The 22723-nt window shown below is 49.5% G+C and overlaps 1 protein-coding gene across 2 annotated transcripts in view; it reads right to left on the minus strand.

The window, feature by feature from the left end:
- Nucleotides 1-22723, minus strand: part of Ptpn14 (protein tyrosine phosphatase non-receptor type 14) — a 138121-nt gene that overhangs the window by 82307 nt on the left and 33091 nt on the right. The window contains exons 1-2 of one of the 2 annotated variants that reach the window (XM_085687538.2): nt 3818-4057; nt 2323-2637 (exon numbers count right to left, since the gene is read on the minus strand). In XM_085687538.2, coding sequence (XP_085543664.2) covers nt 2323-2496 — 174 coding nt within the window. In that variant the 5' untranslated portion in view covers nt 2497-2637; nt 3818-4057. Of the gene's footprint in view, nt 1-2322; nt 2638-3817; nt 4058-22723 lie in introns of those variants that run through there. The other variant, XM_048439470.3, reaches the window with a different exon arrangement.

The raw sequence follows: 22723 nt of genomic DNA on the forward strand, positions 1-22723 counted from the left end.
ACATTGAAGTGTGAGCAGTTATTAGAATTAGTGGACATAGCACTCCATATCTCCAGACACGATGACTTTTAAGATTGGCAAAAAGACCACAAAGTGAGCGTCACTCTTCCCACTTTAGGGGTCAAGAAACAGAGGCCAAACAGGGTCAGTAATTTCTCCAGGCATTCTGCAAATAAGTTTCAGAATCATAATCTGAGCCAAGTCCAACACAACAAACCCTACCTGCATGTATAGCTATTTACCATATAGTATAATGATCCGATACATATAAATGCATTATAGGTATTTATTACATATTATAATGACCCAATGCATATGAATGCCTTATAGCTATTTATCATATATTATAATGATCTGATACATATAAATGCATTGTGGCTATTTATCACATATTATAATGATCCAATGAATATGCATGCAGTTATAGCTATTTATCATATATTATAATGATCCAATGCATATGAATGACTTGTTAGCAACAGAACTAGAAATACTCAAAGAGCAAAAACACTTCCTTCCCAGGGCTATACAATTTAAGTTTTTATTTCTTAAGGGAATTTACATATGTGTAAATATGTATACCCCAAAATGCCACCACTAAACAAGGGACAGCTAGCTACCTGCCATCAGCATGGCCAGGACTTTTCCCAGTTTGTTCTCCTAGGTCAGCAGCCAGCTCTGCTGATCGGCTGCTGAGGCCAACCTCTGGCTGCCCGTGGACATGATCCTGAGCAGACAGCCCACCTGAATGCTAAAGCCAGATACCAATGTGAAGGACAGCGGGGAACAGAGGTGTTCAGGAACAAAAGCCTCCCACAGAACTACGGTCACCCTGAGCAGAAGCTGCAAGGAGAAGGATTGGACCTCAGGTGTGGCACGTGGCCATCAGCCTCCTCTGTCCCCTGAACCCCAGTGAGATTCCAGGTGTCTCAGAGCTTTCTGAGGCTCAGGGTTGTCTGAATCTCAGGGTTCCTGGGTCACTCAGTATAGGCTACTGTCTGCCCACGGGCTGCCCACCAGCCAATGTGTCATGTGGTCATCAGGACTCAAAATGCACAAGCGTAGACTCCTTACAAGAGTCTCATCTTGAATGCCTAGGGGATGAAAACAAGGAGGTCACCTTGCCACGGCAACCGCACACGGGACCTGCCAGTGTGGTGTGCATGGCTGTGATCCCAGCTGGCAGTCTGGGGCAAGAGAATCACAAGTCGGAGGACTGACTGGGTCACAAAGTGAGACCCTGACTCAGAAAACCAGAACAAACCACAAAGAAGAATGGCTTGCACGTAGCTCAAAGAAACGAATACCTATTTTAACCACTCTCCCTGGGGATGGGAAGACAGCTTTGCAGTAAAGTACATAACATCCAAGCACATGAATGTGAGTTCAATTCCCAGAACCCACACAAACATCCGGGGTATGGAAGGCTTGGAGTCCCAGGGCTTGGGAGGGCGGGGACAGAGACAAGAGGATCTCCAGAGTCTAGACAATTCGGTGAGCTCCAGGCTTAGTGTGACTCTGTCTCAAAAGACCAGGACAGCACTCCTGCGGAGGATATCCAAGGTTGTCATCTAGCCTACACACACACATGCATGCACACATGCACACATGTACACACACACACACACACACACACACACACACGCATGTGCATTTTAATCTTTTTTTAATTCTTAAAAAATGCTTTTTCATCTGAGTGGTGGTAGTGTATGTCTTTAATCCCAGCACTCGGGAGGCAGAGGCAGATGGATCTCTGTAAGTTCAAGATCAGCCTGGTCTACAGAGTGAGTTCCAGGACAGCCAGAGCTACACAGAGAAACCCTGTTTCGAAAAACAAAACAAAATAAAAATGCTTCCCCCATGTCTGTGGGTCACTCTCACTTCAATGCTGTTTGCTCCTTTTCTTTTTAAGGGGGAAATAGAGAAACAAACAAAAGGCAGCTGCAGCCACCCAAACGTGGGTGGCTTCTCCTTGTGACACAGGCATCAAACCCGAATGCCAACTACCCACTCAACTGCTTTAAAGAGAAAAAAAAAAAAAATGGCTTTGGTGGGGAAAGTCTCTCATTCTTACCTCCCTGTAAAAATCTCACGAGGGAAACAGAAGGAAACCCACTTCCCCGTACCAGCTGTGGGCCCTTCCCTCTGACATCAGCACTGGTCGCCTGAGCCAAGCACAGGATCTCTGTCAGGTCACGCCCACTAAGAATAGCAGGTTCTTCTAAACATGGCAGGTGGCAGATGCTGACACATTAGCAGATAGCTGACTCTTTCAAGGACCCCCGCCTCCTGTCCCCCTACAGGGACATGTGCCCAACTCACCTCCCGCAGCTCCAGCCTCTGGGCCACGGCTTCCAGGCACTCCTGCCCCGTGCTTTCCACAGACAGAGTGCACTCGATGACATTGCTGTCCAGCAGGCGGATCCGGGTAACAAAGCAGTTTTTGCTCAGGACATTGTAGCGCCGAGTTCTACGAAGCTTCAGGCCGAAAGGCATGGCTCTGAGGCCGGGGTGGGGGACGCCTCCCTCCTCTCCTGGCACAGGCACCCCTTCGATGGCCTTAGTAGTTCTGTGTTGGAACGGTCACTCTAAGGTAGGGGAAGGGCGTCCATGTCCATCAGGCCCTCTGCAGGACGGCTGTAGATGAAAGAGAGGCAATCTGATTACTCACCGGATTGGAAGGGAAGCTGTCGGTGGTGGCGCGCAACACAGAGCACATGTGTGCACACGAGCACCCGGGCGGGTGAAGGATCAGACTCAAGGGCCTGTGAGTGCTGCAGCTCTGAGTACCGTGTGAGAGGCCATGTGTCTTACTCGCTCTCGTCAGGGTGAAGCGCGAGAAGACCCGGGAAGAAGAGGCTTAGCAGAAAGAAATACATCCCAGGTGCAAGCCCCTCCAGACCTGGGGGCACCCCACACTCCCGTTTACACTGCCATCCTCTCTGGGCCCCTCTCTCTGGGAGTAGGACCAGCAGAGCTTCAGTTGCTCAGAATGGGCTCTTGTTTTAACCGAAGAACCACAGGAGATAAACTTGGCTACACTTTTCCGTACAGGCGAGGGGCCGGAGAGATGGCTCTTTGGCAAAGGTGCTGGCTGCCAAGCCTGGCAAGCCGAGTTCAGCCTCCGGAGCACACACGGCAGGAGAGAGTCAACTCCCACAAGCTGTCCTCTGAGCTCCACGCGTGTGTCTTGTCACACACATGAAGACATCTACAATGAGGAAATGGATGCAGCAGAAAATGATTGTGCGGGTGGGAACACAAGGTGGTGGCTCCGGAGCTTCGAGGAACCAAACATTTATTTCATCTTGCTCCCCCACCCCACGACACTGAGTTTCTACAGCTTTTTTTTAAATGTCTTTAATACTTATTTTAATAACTATTTACTCAGAATGTATGATGTGAATGGTGACAGCATACATTTAACGTAGATCACTTCTACTCTTTAATTTTAAACACAGAATTCTCATTGCCACCTTTGTTTTGGCACTGAGAAGCAGATCCAGGCCTTCCCTGCTAAGCCCATATTCTCCCGGAGAGCTATATCCCAACTCCCTGAAATATACAGATTCAAGAGTGTGCTTAAAAATCTTACTGTGTCCTTTTGTTCAACAAATAATGAGGCAGATGTGTGGAACCACCCAAACACAGCTCGGTTCCTTTACAGATGAATTGGTACAAGAGCCCCGTCCCCAGTTACAGATTGCTTAACCCACTAGTAACAAGACTGGCAGGAACTTGACGTCCCAGCAAATGAAAATAAAGACATGACAACACAGACAATGCAAGCATTAAATACCAAGCAAAGTGGTTTTACCGTCGCCCTGAACCAGTGACGTCCTGGTCAGGAGGCCCTGGAAACTTCTCTCAAAGAAGCTGATACCAAGCAGAGACCTTTTCCATATGGCTGCCTGCTCCTGCTAGGCTCAGAGAGTTATCGCTGGATGGACTGACAGCTAACTCAGGCAGGTGCAAGCAGCTTGAGCCCCTCATCCATCCTGGCACGGCACTGCTCCTGAGTGAACACATAGGAACCACTGGTCCCTGCAGGAATTGGTCGATGGATAAAGAAGCTGTCTGCGATATTTATAAGCCGCTCCCTGCCAGAACCCCAGGCCTCCTGAAGGTTGTCAGGGTATAACCCTACAACACAGCAAAACACACTCCCAGCCTCCCTCGGCAGGCTTTGATATTCGCCCTCGGCACATTCCTGAGCATGGCAGGTACATGTTTTATGATAGCTTAAAATACGTATGGCTAGAAATGCTGGCTTGGTAAAATAGATTAACATTTCTAAACCACTTTATGTTGGCAGAGTATCATGTTTACTTCCAAGTCACGCCAATCTGATCTCCTGATAGGGACAGAAAATATGGAGGGACCCACCCAAAGGGGGGGAAAGAAGAGGGGAAACCAAAATATCCTAAGTGTTTATTGGTGAATTCCCCTCGACTTACTGAAGCACAGGACAGGCAAGCTAAGAGTCAATGCCTACGTTAAGAAAGCCTTAAACAGACAGAGGTGTTTGCTCTGTGGATACCAGGATGCTTGTTTCTCTTCCTGGGCCAGGCTCCTTACATCTGGGTGTGTCTCCCTTAAACACCTATGAAAGAATGTGACTGGCTTAGTACCCAGCTATCCTAGCAAAAACAATCTCTCCACATACTCTTCAGCATGACACAATGCACAGATGGTGAAATAGCAACTCCCCAGAAAGCTGCTGTTCTGAAAACGACCAGAACGCGCACACAGCGAAGAGTGTCAGTTCAGCAGGTATTGTCTCGGGCTGATTGGGGCTGTGGGACTGAACTACACATCTTTCTAAACTTTTCAGCTGCCCTGGTGATGACCTCCCAAGCAGTCTTAAGAGGTGTCTACCGTCAAAGATAACGAACAACCTGGCAACATGGATTCTAGAAAATATCTATGTCAGTTAAGAAATAAAAATAAAAGATTTTCTGAATCTTTGATTTGCAAGATAATCTCAACAGAAAAAAAATGCAAGAGAATTGGTCTGGACCTTCAACAAGTAAACAACTAAAAACAAATATCCAAGGGAGAAGCCCATGCAAGCTGCTTCCCAGGCAAAAAGTGGAGAAACTGGGAAAAATATAAGGGGGTTTGTTGATATTGATTAAATCCAGTTGGGAGGAAGGGCAGGACGAGGAAAGTCAGGAAGCAGCAAGGCAAGCTTAAAATTTAAGAGAGAGAGAAAGAGAGAGAGAGAGAGAATTAGATCATTGCTAATTTTTTGGTTTTATTGTGTGTGTGCAGCATATCCCGCTGTGTGCATGCCGGACGTACACAGATTATGGAGGTCAGAGGGCAAGGGCAGCGTCTTCCTTAATCATTCTCCACCATATATTTTGTTTGAGACACATTTCTTCCCTGATCATGGAACTCACTGACTGGTTACGGCAGCTGGCCAGCAAGCCAGGGATCCTCCTGGGTGGACCCTAATTGGCGGGCCTTTTTACACAGATCTGGGTAGCAAACTCAAGTCCATACACCTGCAAGGCAAGCCCATTTCCGAGCTGTCTCTCTAGCCGACATTTTCTGGGGTTTCTGATAGTGGGGTTGTAGTTATACAGGAGAGAGAAGTTAGGCGATATCAGCAGTTCTATTGTGAGTAAAACTGTCAGGATGGGTGCTTGAGACAGGGTTCAGTAGTTAAGAGCACTTGCAGAGGACAGGGGTTCAATTCCCAGCACCCACATGGTGACTCACAACCATCTGCAACTCTGGTCCCAGCAGATCTGATGCCCTCCTCTGGCCTCTAAGGGCACTGCGCACATGTGGTGCACAGACATACATGAAGGCAAAGCACCCACACATATAAAATAAAAAGAAAAGAAAAAAATCTTTAGATGCCATGATGCCTGTAATTTTTTAATGGTATGAATATATGCATGCATGTATATACATACAAACACATGGTGTACACACATACTCGACTGACAGCAGTTGAGTGCAAGGGGTAGCAAACAGACACTGCCAGACTGCTCTGCTTCTCCAGGCCCCTAAATACTTTGATGACAGAAAGCTAAAGGGAGATGCCTACCCACATAGACGATGCTCTAGTACCTACGACTTTAAGGCTTGGTCTGAAGGAGCTCAGCAAGCAACATCATCGGTGCTTATTTGAACAAATTAGCCTGGGTTTAAAATATCAGCGCGATTTGACACCCCGTACCCAAAGCTAGAAACACATTTCCTGTCTCTTACACATACATTCGTCACCTCAATGAAAAGCCCATAACACCCACTCCCGGCAGTGAGGGACACAGGGCTGTGTTTCTAGGAGGAACTGCGGGCCATCCTGACCAAAGGCAGATGTCACACCTGGATGATTCCAGGCCACCCTACACAAAGACCACTTCGTGGCCAGAGGATGAGCCTCGGTTCTTAGGTTCCCGAGGAAACTATCACTCACGCACCAGGCTCTGCCTTTAACTGTCACACAAGTGCCACACAGCACCTGCTTGTCCTCAACAGCAGGTCCACTTCTGTCACCTCCCTTCCGGTCTAGAGCCTGGCTCCAGGCTCCTTGGATGGGCTCCCCGGGTGGCTCTCTGTGGCTCCTCACAATTGCTTTGTCACATAAAGAAGAACAACAACAACAACAAAACAGAACTAACTAAAAGCCACATAGAAAGGACGGTGTTTGTGACACTTTCAATTTAGGAAGGAAGGAAGGAAGAAAGGAAGGAGGGAGGGAAGGAGGGAGGGAGAGAGGGAAGGAAGGAAGGAAGGAAGGAAGGAAGGAAAGAACACCCTACATTGAGGCTCCATCTCGTCATACTAAAAATGGCATCATTGTAAAACAAGTAACAGGCCAGAGAGATGGCTCAGTGCGTAAAAGCACTTGCCGACGGCATACGGCATACACACAGGAAAGGGCAGTGGGACGTGTGTGAGTGTGTGTGTGCGTGCGTGCGTGCGTGCGTGTGTGTGTGTGTGTTTGTGTGTGTGTAACACGGTGAAGTAGCAGAAGGGACCCTTATACACAGGTAATGGGAACAAACACTAGTTTAAACACTATGGAGGTCACTATGGAAGTGTCTCGGAGAAACTAACAGTGGACGGAGCTCGCCTATGAGCCAGCCACATCTGTCACTCCTGGGCATTTGCCCTGAGGACATCACAGACACCGCACACCAGTGTTCACTGCAATGCTCCTCATTTCCTATGGGGCTAACAGGGTGTCTAGCAGCAGAAATGGGCAATGTAAAGGCGACTTATCTTCTCCGTGGGTTCCCTTCAGCTGTGAAGACAGAGACGGACTGTGGGGGTGAAGACAGCAGGGGATGAGCAGGGGTCTAGGTCTCTGCAGACACATAAAACCACGCACTCACAGGATACGTGGCTGTGCAGGGGGAATAAAGGAGGCTGACGGAAGTGGGAAGAGATGATGCTCCAACACCGTCAAACACATGCTTGCAGAAGGCCTAATGGAGCCCACCGCGGCAACCTTGAAACACATTCTTAAGAAAGCAAGGCTAGACCACGGTCTTCATTCTACTTTAAAGCTCTTATTTTTAAAACAGGAGCTATCGATTTTTATCTCATTAAAAGTAACTTTTGAATTAATTAATCAATTTTTAAAAAATACAGTGGGGGGCTGTGGTGGTGGGCAGCCCGATGGGTAAAGTGTTTGCCACGCAGGCATGAGGACCTGAGTTCAGATCACTAGAACCCACGTAAAGCCAGGCATAGCTGTGCACATCTGCCATGTCAGTGTCCTCGCTGAGATGGGAGCTGGGATGGGAACACGCCTAGATGCTCTCAGACCGCTAACCCGGCACGTGCGGCCGGGCAGCTGGCACACACTGTGGTGAACAGCAAAGAGGCCTTGTCCCCAGACGAGGTGACAGGGGAGAACCGATAGTTGAGGCTGTCCTCTTCACACTGGCGTGTGGCATGTACATGAACACACACATCACACCTGTGAGCACGCACACAAATCACAGTGAACCCCAAAGTAAATTACGGGTTCCAGGGAATAATGACCTGCCAATCCAAGCTCATCCGTTATTAAAACGTGTGCCACTCTGGCGGGGGATATCACTGTGGGGCCAGGGAGCTGAGGGTTATGTCGGAGGAGAGCTGCACTTTTGGCTCCATTTTGCTGTGACCTGAAAATGACTTAGAAATTAAAGTCCTTTTAAAAAGGGAAGTTTCATGGGTGTTGGAGAGATGGCTCAGCACTTAAGAGGACACCCTGCTCTTGCAGAGGACCAGAGTTCAGTTCCCAGCACCCACACTGGGCAGCTAACTGCTCGTAACTCCAGGGGATCCGATGTTTTCTTCCTGCCTCCACGGGCACACACTGTGCTCAGAGGCGCAAATCCATTCACATATGCAGTACTTAATAAAACAGGCTGGGCCTTTGATCTCAGCCTCCAGGAGGCAGAGGCAGGTGGCAGGTTTGGGGTTGGCCTGGTGTGCACAGCAACGTTCAGGCCAGTCAGGGTTACACGTGAGATCCTGCCTTGAAAAACTGGCAACACCCTAAAACTAAAACTAAAGCAAAACAAATCGGTTTAAAAATAAAACTGAAAATTGAAAAAAAAATATCGCTTTAGTTAGCGATGCTCTCAGACTATTTAGCACCCTGCTGCAGGCTGCAGAGTCCTGCTCACAATGACGTCAAGGCAACTGTTTTTACTTAATAATAACAGTAAAAGTAATGGGGCCGACTCAGATTCCTTCCAAGAGAAACAGTGACGTCGTCTCATTCAGCTGCTAACCTTTTCCATTCCTCGGTGCATCCTAGAAAAGGCAGCCCAACCAAAGTGGGAATGTGCATCACGAACATCGGGGGAGAAGTCTGTGCATCTGTGAAGAAACTGCAGGCTAAGCCTGCAGTGGAGCTGCAAGCCTGTGACCACAACACTCGGGAGGCTGAGCCTGCAGTGGTTGGAGTTGGAAGCCTGCAATCACAACATTCGGGAGGCTGTGACAGAAGGATCACAGAATTGGGGGTCAGCCTGGTGTACACAGTGAGTTCATAGTCAGCACAGACTAATAATTAGGACTTATCTCAAAGAATCCAGGAAGAAAGAGAAGGAAGAGGAGGGAGAAAAGAACAGGACAGTTCACAGTGGGGGCTGGTGTGAGAGACTGCTGGTAGACCTGAACTACAGAGGCGTTCCCAATGAGCCAGGTTTGCCTTAGACCCCAGGCCTGAGACGAAAGATGAATGTCAAGTGTCACCCTCTCCACTGTGCCCATCCAGTTGGCTAGTCAAGTTCCTTCTTGGTTCCTCTCACAGCGTGCTAGGCTTATGCAACAACATAAAACAGCCGCAGGAGTTTGCAAACAAGCACTTTACTACCTCATCAGCCCTGTGGAGAAAGCCCTTTCACGTGGAAAGTGTCAACTTGTAACAGGAAATCCGGTTGAGCCCTGGACTCTCCCAGCCCAGCATCTACCTGGCTATCCCATGATTCTGACACCTGAAGCATAAATAGCTTTTCAAGAGTCATCCTGGGGGGAGGGGGAAGGGCTAGATGACCCTGGGATTCCCTTATCTTAGTTGGCCTTACATTCCAAGGGTTCTGATCAGCAATTACTTTGAGCTTCTAAGCTCCCAACACAACGCAGTCTTCACTCCGCCCCACCCTTAGGTTCCTAAAAGAGAAGCTGTGGGTGGGATTTGGAGTTTAGGTCTTCTGCACGCAGCAGAAACCCAGGGCGCAGAGTGGCACATTCAGACCCAGGAGCCTCAACTGTGGTTCTGTGCCTGCCCACAGGAGGATTTGGGACCTTAGGGGTCTGGTTCTGGGCTGTAGGAGAGGGCCCTGTTGTGAAGAACAGAAAAGGTTTATTTGGGTCATTGGTGCTTTGGCAAAACAGATAGGGTTCCTATTTCCAAAGGAACTCCCCACCCTCATGCTCCCTTCTCCAGCCTTTGTGGGGTCCTTCTACTGTGGGTAGGGGCCTCACGGAGGTGGCACCCTTCACACAAGGATGCTCAAAATGATTCGCTAGAGCACTTTAGTGGGCCACAACAATATGTCAGGGTGTTGCTCTGCAAACACCACATTTTAAAGCCTTTTAGAGCAGAGGATACAGAGGGAGAACAGAGAAGCTTCAGAGTCTCAACTCCACAGTTCTCTTCCCCAGGGGTCTATTACCTTCCTGAAAGCTCGAAGATGGAAGCTTCCATCATTAACTGTAAGCTATGGGTTCTAGTGTGTTATAGTCTTGTTTTTAACAATAATAAAGCTGTCAACAAAAAGCCCTTCAGAGCTACACACACACACACACACACACACACACTGTTGTGGGATAGTTATACACTGTCAAGATATATTGCTGTGATTGGTGTAATAAAAAGCTAACCGGCCAATAGCTAGGCAGGGGAGATAGGCAGGGCTTCAGGGTAGAGAGAGGGAACACTGGGAAGAAGAAGGCAGAGTCACCAGACAGAGGAAGCAGGATGGGAAGTACAGGTAAGGTAACTGAGCCACATAAAAGAGCATAGATTAAAAGGTATGGGTTAATTTCAGTTCTAAGAACTAGTTAAGAACAAGCCTAAGCTAAGGCTGAGCTCTCATGATTAATATTAAGTCTCCATGTCATTTTTTGTGAGCTGTTGGCCCAAAGAAAAATCCGTGTACAACACACAACAAAAACAGGTTTTGGATCCTACACTTGGTTGATCAAATAAATCCTTAAACAGGGCAATAAGTGGAGAGGGTTCCAGAGTGTCAACCAGACACAGTCTAATCGGCTACTCTTTGATGAATTACTGAAGAGTCTTTGTGGGAAAAGAAAAAGTAAAATCCCAGCCTTACCCGTGAGCAGCTTCTTTTTATTTCCCATACTGTGTGACGCGTGTTTACTTCCCCCACTTAAATCTGAGCTCTGAAATCGCTAAGAGAAGCGAACCACCAGCGCGCCATGTTTACCAATAGCCTCTGGAATTTCTCCAGCATTCCACAGTCTTAGACTCCCAAGCACACCTCACAGAACTATGCAACCCCGATCTGGGTGTGAGGATGGGCAAACTGACAGAACTAGTTCATCCTGTGCATAAATCATGGGGCACAGCCTGACTTTCACACACAGACTGTCGTATCCCCAAGGAGATGCTATATGAAATGGATGGAGTCTTGAGAGGGAGATTGAAACTACTTTCTCTCAACTCCCCTGAAAGAACATCAGGAGCGAAGTGGGCTTTGTTTGCTAAAAATTTAACTGCCAGTTTCTTCGGTCTGTTTTAATATTTTTGAGACAAGGTCTCGTTATCTTTCCTTGGGCTTCTGAGGAGCTGGGATTACAAATGGAGCTCACATCACATCCACAGTCAAGCCACTTTTAAAAACATAAAACTTCTCTGTGAAGTCTAAAGCTCAAGTCCTTCCGTTGCTGAGGAAAACACCCATGACCTCAAAGCATTTAAAAGCACATTTTCAAATCCCGAGCCCTTCCAAACACTCAGCGGGAAGATGAAATTTATCCACAAACACATTTTCCAACTTCCCTGTGCACAGCGCCATGTAAATGACCTTTCAAAACTCTTCTTGAGCCACGTTTAAAATGAAAGGAGACTGCTGTACTGTGCATCCACTCAGGGGAGGGGTGCAGAGCAGGGGTGCAGTGGAGGGGGGACACAGTGGCGGGGGACACCATGGCGGGACGCAGTGGAGGGACGCCTGCATGAAGAGTGGGCTAAACAGCAGCTTCCTTAGACAGATAAAGCCAGAGACCACGGCGGGGAGTCACAAGACCTCCTGCACAGACATGTACCATAAAACCTTGAGTCTAGGGAAATAAAACTTGGCTTTTGCTTCACTTCCTAGCTTTACACAGCTCAAGCCGCTGCCGTCCTTGCCCCGCACGGTTCCAGTGGCTTCTCACGAACTATTACAGACACATTCGCCAAAAGAATCCAAACTTGGGTGAAGGTGATGGATAAATCGTGGAAACAAACACTCTACGGTGCAGAAAGCGGCCTCCAAAACTGCCCCAGCAAGCATCATCCAGCATGGTCAGGCAGCGTGGCACACACTGTGACCTCCTCACTGGGCTAGCCAAGGCATGGGGACCAGAAGTTCAAGGCCAGCTTGGGGTACACAGGAAGACCCTGTCTAGAAAACACTAACAACTATGCTATCCAGTGCAGACTGTGAGAGAAGGCAGGAAACAAACACAGATGCTGCGCCCTCGGTGCTGAAAATAACATCCAAAGACTCCAGACGCAGAACCCCCACCATCTAGAGCATCTTCCTTTTGGAACGAGTGGGAGCTCCTGAGTAGCTTTTGTGTGCAAATGACTACTCCCGGGTGGGCTGCAGGAGCCAGTGAGCAAGGCGACTTGTCCATGAAGCTCAGTCCCGGGCACTCGAACCCAGAGAGAGAGCTGGCGAACTGCTTGGCCACCAATTGATGTTTGGATAGGAAGTAAGATGGACGCATCCTCCCTTCTGTGTCTGTGAGCCCTGGACCCTGGGGAGAGTTGAGCAGGTGCGCTCAGGCCCAGGGCAGGGAGGAAATGGGAAAGGGAGGTGTGGAAGAGGGGAAGGGAGGTGTGGAAGAGGGGAAGGGAGGTGTGGAAGAGGGGAAGGGAGGTGTGGAAGAGGGGAAGGGGGTGTGGAAGAGGGGAAGGGGGCGTGGAAGAGGGGAAGGGGGTGTGGAAGAGGGGAAGGGGGTGTGGAAAAGGGGAAGGGGTTGTGGAAGAGGGGAAGGAGGTGTGGAAGAGGGGAAGGGGGTGTGGAAGAGGGGAAGGGAGGTGTGGAAGACTGCCGAGGGAGGTCAGGGGCACCACCACTCACTAAGAACCCGGCCACCCAGTTCTGTCCCTTTAGAGCCTGTCTCCAGAGTCTGGTGAGATGCGTTTGCCTTCAGTGAAGTTCTCTTGCTTTCTGGGTGTGCCTGGGCTGCCAAACCTCTCCAGTTGCTTTTGTGACTGTGTTTTTGAAGTCAGTTTGGAAGAAGTGCTGATGGCATGCTTGGATTCTCCCACACTCCAGCAGAGTGGCCCAGTGGACGGAGAGCCTTCCAGGTAAGATGCCACACTTGGGAAGGGACCCCATTCTTTCAGATGTTCCTGATAGCGTCCCAGGACTATCCCAGGGGCCCAGCCCCAGGTCCCTCTCTACTGTGTCTCAAAAACAAGGTGATGGCTCCTGAGGGAAGACATCTGAAGCCTTCTGGCCACCACACACTTAAATGTCATGAGAGCTCACACACATACATACACACACATATGTGAACATGTACATGGAACCAAGTTTTACGTATCAACTCCCACTAATTATATAACTAAGGAAGTTGTGGACGCTGGAGCCACTCCCAATTTCAGACTAGAAACATTGACCTTGCCTGTCCCAGCACACTGTGAACACGACTGCCACGGTTATTGTTGTTACTTCACTGAGTACTGCAGGAAGCACACAGACCGCTCAGTACAACCAAGCACCTTCGACAAGCCACCAATTACAGAGCAGAAAGAGTTCTGACACCAGCATAGTTATCAGGAGGAAGCGAAAACAAGCAAGTACAGAGTCTGGGGAGTCATGGTGGTGACAGGGTGGGTTTCAGACCTGGGATCACTCGGCTGAGCCAGGACGAGGCATCAAGTGAATTCTGAAATATTACCCACAGTCCCTGCCGCAGAGGGAAGAGGCTGAGCCACGGGGGTATGAACCAGTGCCCAATGATGTAGGCACTGCCAGGCACTCACTAACGGGATAAACAGAGCTGCTGCACACACATGCACCGTGGCCCTGTCACTACTGCCCTCTCTGTGCCCCACCCCTCACCGCTGCAGCAGGAACGCGGGACAACCTGCGTCATGTGACGCCTTTGTTAGCAGCACTGCTGCCTTCGAGCTGTAATGCCGTAAAGGATCCGTGAGTATCTCACTTCTGGTCCCACAGATGACCTCGGAAGGAAGATGCTCAGTCGCCTGGACCAGTGGATCCATGAGCATCTCACTTCTGGTCCCACAGATGACCTTGGAAGGAAGATGCTCAGTCGCCTGGACCAGTGGATCCACGAGCATCTCACTTCTGGTACCGTGGATGACCTCAGAAGGAAGATGCTCAGTCGCCTGGATCGTGGGTCCGTGAGCATCTCACTTCTGGTCCCATGGATGACCTCGGAAGGGAGGCTGCTCAGCCACCTGGACCACTGCAGAGAAAAAGCTGTGTGGGCCCACTGGTCTGACATCTCTGTCATTGCTGGGTATGGACACACAGAACCAGAGGGCAAAGGTCAACCACTTGAGTTCTGAAGTAGAGCTGTTTAATCTGAACACTTAGATACGGGAAACTTCTGAGCTGGGCAGGCCGCTCAGTAGGGGCTTGCTGCACAAACTCGAGGACCTGAGTCCAATCCCCAGCACACACACAGACAATGCCCCAGATAACGCACCCACAGAGTATCCAGACAATCCTCTGTGAAACTCTTCTTAGGTGATTGTGGACTGTGTCCGGCTGATAGTTGAAACCAACCAGCACATGCTCCTTTTCACAGTCTGCGCTGATTAAAACCACTAGTGCTTGAGGAATTCCATTCTCTATTCTTTATCTACCCCGCCTCCCTGGCTCTCTGAGAGTTTATCAAGTCAAAGCTGTGTGTCTACAAGCTCCTTAGGACACATTCCTAAACTGCCCCCAAATCTGTCAAATGCAAAGACGACGGCTCAGGTGAGCCCAGCTGGACAGCTCATTCCTGTGAGGGTCTTCATTTGTGTCAAACTCTCTTGTAAAACAGACATGTCTGACTACTGCCTTCTCATACTAAATCCGCTACTGCCGGTGGCTGCGTGTGTAGCATTCACTAGCCCTGGATACAACCGAAGCTGTTGACCTTTGCCCTCTGGTTCTGTGTGTTCACACCTAACAGAGACACACATGTCAGACCATGGACCCACAAGGTCTCTGTATAAAGTGTGCGGCCTGCCTGTGGTCCCAGCACTGGAACAACAGCAGAGGCAGGAGGATCCGAATTCCAAGATCATCCTCCGTTACAAAGTGAATTCGAGACTGGTCCTGGATAAATGAGGCCTCATTTCAAACATGACGATGCCATGGCTCCCATTTCTTCACTGTAAAAAGGACTGAGGGATCGATCACGCTTCTCAGGCACTTGAGCGAGCAGAAAAGGAAGGAACCAAACGCAGAGTTGAAAGAACTCAGCTCAAATTCTGATTTTTCTTTCTCAACCCAGACTGAGGTGTGACTCTGTAACACATCAGGAAAGCTTCACTGAAGTAAATTCTCAACCCTGAGAAGAGGGTACCTAAGCCTCCACACCCCCTGTTACGGTCACAAACAGCTTCCAAAGTGCAAAAACACTTGGATAAACACGAGTGTGATTTCAGAGCTGTACTCTAGGTGTGATGAGCCATCCAGCCCTCCAGGGAGCTTTTGAGAAGGTTAGACACTGACTCCACACTGATACCCACGGGAACATCACGTGGCTGAACTGCCTCAAAATCTATTTGTGCATATGGCTCAGGAGCCTGGGCTTTGCCAAAGAACAGGAAAAGCAATCTTTCTCTCCCTAACGGGTTGAATGAAATGCTAGAAAGGAGAAAAAGTGAGACAGGGTGGGTCCATTGGTTGGCAGGGAAGAGTTCGGCCCACTCAGAGGCAAGGATTAAGTAAAGACCAAAGAAGTTCAGACACACTACAAAGGGGCAAAGTGAAAGGTGACGAAGATGAAGAAGATGGTGGCTCACAAAGCAAATGAAGCTTCCAGTATAGAGAGGTCTGAGTAAAAGACCACATCCAAGGCTCTTCTTACTTCTCCATCAGGGTAACACGTGACACAGAAGCAACGACAGGCCCAAACAGTGCAGCACAGGAACAAAGACGGGGGGCATCTGTTACCCCACTATTGCAAGTGATCATAGAAACTGCTCCATTTAGCGCAGCGCTGGGGACTTGCCAGAGTCATCAAGTCTCTAGAGTACAATAATCTTGAGTTGGAAAGAGGATTCTGAGTCATCAGTTAAAGCAGGCCAGCCGTGTGGGGCACGGATGTCACCCTGTTACCTGCCCCTCCACACTCAAGGTGAATGAAGCGATTCGGAAACTACAATAGTCCTTAGTTTGCCTCTCTAGCTTACAGCTGCTAGATGGGGGCTGCACACAATGAAAAGGGATCCAAGGAGACCCCAGCTGGACAGCCTGTCTCTGGGATGACCTTCACAGTGTGAAAATGCTTAGTAAAACAGACATGTGCTATCTACTGCTGTCCTTACACTCTATCTGCTGCTGCTCGCGTTCATGTATGTTGTCGAAGTTTCTCATTTCCGAAAGGCACCTGGGGGGCAGCAGAATGATTGCCACACGAGCACAGAGCTGGCTTCGATTCCAGTGTTTGTGTGTGTGTGCGCGCGCGCACGTGCGAGCAAGCGAGACAGAGAGAGACAGAGAGAGAGAGAGAGAGAGAGAGAGAGAGGAGAGAGAAGAGAGAGCCCTGTGTCACTAGCACATCTTAATCTTGCTGTTCTCCTTTGCTACACTCCCAACCTCCATGTGTGTTCACCGGATCTCTAAAATGTAGCACCCCAACGGTGTGCGCACACGTACACACACTCACACACACACACACACGTGACAGAGAGAGAAAAAGAGAGAGAGAGAGAGAGAGAGAGAGAGAGAGAGAGAGAGAGAGACGGGGAGAGCAGGGGCAACAGAGACAGGAGGGTCCCTGGAGCTTACTAACTTGTCAAGCCTTATCAGGGAGCCTCAAGTCCTAGCAAGGGCAATGGTTTCTGAAGGGTACCCAAGGTTGACCTTTGCCCTTCAGGCACACAAGCACCGCACACCTTCACACATTCAGAAATAAACAAAAAGGGCAAACCTGGAAGGCTATCGCTGCTGACACCGTTCATAAGCTAACAGTCTCACCTGAAGGCCAAATGGTGTAACGCAAACACCCTGCTCCCTGGCTCATTTCTCCTTGTAGGCTCTGCGTGTTCTCTCTAAGTATCTCCTGGATTGCCTACGACTACGGGACCAGTTACCCGCATAGCCCAACTCACGGAGGCGGGATTCTTAGCCAACGGAAACACAGCCAACAGGCGGGATTTCCAGCTAGGGCTCGTCACGCCCGACTCTCTTTCTTCAAGTCAGTAGTTAGAAGCTTGGAGCTGGGACATGGCTAGGCTTAGGCGGCAAAAATGAAGATGTTTCCACCCTTTTTAATCACTGAAAATTCATTTCAAATCAGGGGAGAGGAACAAGACGCAAACACTGTAAATTTCATGTCAGAAGGCCCACACTACAGTGTTCAGAGGAACGGGCCTTATGGAAGCTTGGCTTTTAGAGCTCGCAGGCAGGTATTGTCTGGTTTGGGAGGGAAGTGAGTAGGTGGTGGGCAGGGAAAGACTGAGAATAGCAGAATTGTTTGGATAACTTTATGGGGAAGTGTTACCCCTCCCAGTGCAGATGGGAACAGGAAGCCAGGGGCTCCCAAAGGGCAGTGCTCAGGGCCAACAAAGGTGAGGACAGTCACGTGGGCAGGCACAGGAGCAGAATGCGAATGCATAGAGCAGTGGGAGGCGGGTGGGCACGGAGCTGCTCAAGGAAAACAGTCAAGCAAGTGAGAAGGAGAGAGAAGCAAAAACAACGTCCAAAAAGGAAACCATGGTCTGAGTGCCACGCGGTTTAGGAGTGAACGGGACCCATGCGCTCACACAGAACAGAGTAGGGCAGTGGATCTAACGGAAAGGATGATGGGAGGGAGGAGAAAAGGCGCACACACCCCTCCAGCCCCCCACTTCTATAAAAAAGGGCTGAGCAAGTGCTATGCTTCTAGTCTAAGTGCCTGAGAGAGTCTCACTCGCTTGCCCACGGGAGGCAGGAGGCCGTTTCCCTGGAGAGTCAGCAGCCAGGCAGTTTCTCAAGAAAGGTCCCTTTGCTGCACGGAACACCCGTGGAATCTATGAAGACATCATATTCAAGCTGAGTACATCTGGGATAACCTGCAGCACCCAGGCCTCGTGGGAAAAGGGGTTAAACTCTTCGTGGGATTATTGAGACTACGTGAAAAAAAGATGAGCCAAGGAGAAGCGAATCCAAGAGCTAGGAGAAGCGGATTCAGGAGCGAAGTCCAGATGCAGCCGATTTCGTCTTTCCACTCCTGACTTTCATCACAGATAACAGAGAAGGTGAGCATGCCCACAAACATGGAGACGCTCACAGTGAAGGTTGGTGTAGCTGCAAACAGGCAGGCCCCACAAATGGGGTTGATCACCAGGCTGAAGACAGATGCCTTCCATGCCTTATAAGTGGCCAGTCCTCGGCTACAAACGTCCTTAGGTACTGGTGCCATTGTGGTCCATACGGTGGCAGATGGGGAAGTTATAATTTAGTAAATGCTTGGGCCACACCCTACCTTCATCAGCGATCACAGTCTTCTTCTGCAGCCCTTCCCCAGCTCCAGACTCTGCCCTTGTTATTCTAATACCTCAGCCCTGTCACGGCATCAGCCTCACTTCCCAGACAAGCACACTGCCAGGCAAAGAGTCTGAGGCCCTTCCTGACCTAACACGCTAGCTAGTGACAGAGCTCCAGCTGTCTGCAGGAACCGGTGTGGTCAGCCATTCTCCTTCACATCGTACAGTGATTTGCTCAGAGGTGACAAACTTGTCATCGAGTGCATGTCAGCACAAAGCCAGCGTGAAAGCTGGCTTCTCCGCCAATGAAAATACAGCTCAGCTGAGAGCGCGAGGCCCACAGGCAGTGTTGGATGAGATGTGTTGCCACTTCAGAGAAACGGACTCTTCAAAGGTCCTAAGATCAGAACAACGGGATCCAAGTTGCTAGACAGCTCGGGACCCAGGGAAGGATGGAGAAAAGAGCTGAGCAGGGAGTCAGTAGAGGCTACAAATAATCCACATCCTTACATAACATGTGTGCTTGGCATGTCCCTGGGCACAAGCCCATGGCATTCACTGGCATTCTTCCTCTCCTCTTCACACAGCTGAAACCTCCCAGAACCTTCCCTCTCCCCCAGCAGTGAGCACATGTCAATCTTGAGACTCCGTGGTGAAAAATAAACCAAAACACGTTCATGTTCCAAGAGCTTACGCACTGGAATGCCACGCTCTAAGCCTGGCACCTCACCATCTATGTGAAATGCTGACCCAGCTGATCTGCTGGGTCCACCGAGCTCCTTCCTGTTCACACTGACTCCTGCCCTTTGCTCAGATTCTCCATTGCATCTTTTCTTCTTCAATTCTTACTTTAGGGCGAGTTCTGTCTCCCTAATATGAAGCCGCCTGAAAGTCAGCAGGTTCAAGCCCTTCAGACAAAGAAGCAACAGAGAGCTGACTGTTGTTAGCAGCAGCAGCAGTCCGAAAGAAACACACATACACACACACACACACACACACACACACACACACTTGCACTCGCACACAAACATGTGCACACATGCATGCACGCATAAATGCACACACTCACACACACATGTGCATACACACAGACTTCAGTGTTGGGCTCCCAATGAAACTTATCACTAGGAAGGAGTGCCTTGGGGTCCCTCCACAAGGACTTGTAGGAAGAAACTCCCTGCACTGGAGGCCTCTGTGGCTGCGAGCGCTCTTGGCCAGCCTCCAGTACTCAATCTGCAGACAGAGGAGATTTGTTCCTCTGCCTCAGCCCCCAAGAATCTGCACATCTGCTGCAAACCAGAATTCATTCCCAGCTGTCTTCCAGCCTCCAAGGCTGCTACACCTGCTGGTGACCTGCAGGCTTGCTCTGCAGGGGACTGCGCTTGGCTGGCACTCCGCAGCCCTCTGGGGGGTTTTATGAACCTTAACACTCACAGAGACCTGCACTGCTACTCAGAACCACATGGGCTAGCATCCTGCTGCACTGAGAGTCCAAACCTGTCTGCTTAAATCCAGCACGGCTGTGTTTTAAGCTGTTTGACACTGCTTCAGGTGGCTAATCCCAGATGGGCCATCAAGTATCTCTTGCTCATATGCTTTGCTGTCGGCCTACTCCACTTTTAGAGGAGAGGGCCCAAGAGCCACTTGGAGACTGGAGAGCGTCTGCAATGGTCACCTCACTGGCTACCGCCAAAACAGTACCATTAAGTCTATGTACTTTCACAGCTTCGTGTGCCGGTGCAGAAGTGACCACAGGTTCACTGTCTCTGTTCTTCATGAGTCAACTACAGTATTACAACAAAATCCATTACTGTTGTCTACTTCTCAAGGTACGTCGTTACATCACTGATTCACGAGACATTCACATGCAGCTACACAGAGGCGAGGAAGAAAGATGAGGAGAGAATAGCAAAAAAGAGGATCATATTATGACAAGTCTCCATAGCTTCCAGACTGGAATTAGAGAAGATGGATTAAAGACTAAGATCCACGTGGAAGAGCAACAGGGAAAACCTCGCTGGCTTAGGGTCGGCATCTAAAGTAAGACGAGAATTCGGAAGCACTTTGTGGAGACGAGGCATGCTGATCGGTGGCTTAGAAGCTAACAGATTGGCTGGGAGGAGGCAGATGCGACAGTACAGATGGCAGGGTCGGAGGCAACGCGAACGGCTGCACCTCACAGAAGATGAGGGAGAGGTCTTGAAGGACGGCTTTCCTACAGATGCTGCAGCCTGCCTCCAGCATCGCAGGACTGTGCAGGACTGGGAAGCTGCACCCACACAGCCTCCAAAACTCACCCTTCGAGAGTGACCGTGTGAACCACAGTTGAGAGCAAGCAAGCCTTTACCATCTCCACAAACATAAGTGTATCTCACGGCTTACAAACTAGCCCTTTTCTTTCCTTGAGAGGGATTCTCGTATCAGTCAGGCTGGCCTCAAACTCCCTGGTGTCCTGGTCCTCCTGCCTCCACCTCCTGAGTGCAGGGATCACAAGCAAGCATTGCCATGTGCAGTCATGGAGTCACGTGTGCTAAGAAATAGAACCAGGGAGCGCTCCACCAACTGAGCTACGACCTCGGACTCTCCTTTTTAAAAATGAGACACACTTGTTGACGCTTACACAGGGGCACAAAAACAAAGGTGAACCGATTAAAGTGGAAGATCAAGAAAGCCTTGCCTCTATCACACGAGGGTGTTGCGTCGTCAATGGGTGGCTCTGTCTACAATGCGTGCAAGTTTTGGGGGTAGAATCCATAGTTGGGGAGGAAGGAGCTGCACCACCCACGCGTTGCTTCTCATGGCACAGAAAGTGAAAGCATCTGGATATTGAACTTCTTACAGAATCCTACTGACAGACAGAGCTGACACTCAACAGTGTGCTCAACAAGAGTCAAAAACAAGTGTCCCAACGCCAGATTGCAAACCTAGCATTGCTAGATTCAATGCTCAGAAACATGTTTTAAACATTTATTTACTTACTTATTATGTACACAGTGTTCTGTCTGCATGTCTGAATGCCAGAAGAGGGAACCAGATCTCATTACAAATGGTTGTGAGGCACCATGTGGGTGCTGGGAATTGAACTCAGGACCTCTGGAAAAGCAGCCAGTGCTCTTAACATCTGAACCATCTCTCCAGTCCCCAGAATCATTTTTTTTAAAGAGGATTTTGTTTATAAAGACAGAAGGAACAGAAACATCACTGCATCAGTCCAAGAAAACATTAGGGGACAATAAACTCGAACGTACAAAGGAACGTCTCAGACTTGGAGCATCGCCTCTCAGACTTCAGCCAAATCTTGTTCTGAGCAGAGGACTCCTTCCCCTTCCCAGGCAGAGAAAAGACTCCACGTCTGTGACCCTACGACATTAGGATGGCATTCTAAGAAACCAGCGTCCCTGAAACCTTGCTGTCATCAGAGATCTCTTTTTGGCAACTGAAGGCAGAGCCCCCAAGACTTCCCCACCTCACACCAGCAGAAGACAACCGTTCCGTGGCTTCCCACGCAAAGTGTAACTGTGTCCTGTACAGTACATGGCATCCTACAACTCCATGAGGGCACACAGGCCTCCTAGACACCACAGGGAAAAGGAACCTGGATACCTTGGCAACCAGATGGGATGAGGCCTCGAAAAGCCGAAAGAAGTCTGCCCTACGTGAGACCCGGGGAGCCCCAGGGCTGTCGACTTTAGGGTGAAGCCAAGACAACTTAATTCAGAAGAACGGTGGTGAGCATGGGCGAAAAGGCTTTAAGAACATCTGAAGTGGGGCTGGAAATACAGCTCGGTGGATAGACCGCTTGCTTGCCCTGCACAGAGCCCTGGGTTGTCTCCGGTACCTCACAAACTAGGCACGGTGGCACATCCCAGTAATCAGAGCACGGGGAAGGCAGAAACATAGGATCAACATCATCCTTGGCTACATAGGAAATTAAACACAGCCGTGGCGAAATACCTTCAATGGCTGAGAAGATGGCCTGTGATGCATGGGTCTCTGGGCGACACTTAAGATCCATCCCACTACAGCATGACATCAGCGATCATTCTGAGCAGATCAGAAGACCAAGATCATATTAGATGCAGGATGGGGGCAGGGCGTTCATCTAACATCAACTGTCGCCAACATGTGTATCTATAATAAAATAAGCTTTAAAACCGGAAAAGAAAGAAAAGCCAAAAGCAGCCTCACTTTGCATGTGGTGTGACATCATGACACCCCGGAGCTCGTAGCTGGTTACAGTGGGTTGGCAGCCAGCAAGAGTGGAGCAGAGCATTCGACAAACTCGGCAGAGGGAAGAGCGGAGACTGGACGCCCCAGAACTGTGGAACTCTCTTTTCTGTATACATAAAAAAAAAAAAT

Source organism: Myodes glareolus, chromosome 5, assembly GCF_982192425.1.
Source record: "Myodes glareolus chromosome 5, mMyoGla1.1, whole genome shotgun sequence".
NCBI classification, from domain to species: Eukaryota; Metazoa; Chordata; class Mammalia; order Rodentia; family Cricetidae; genus Myodes; species Myodes glareolus.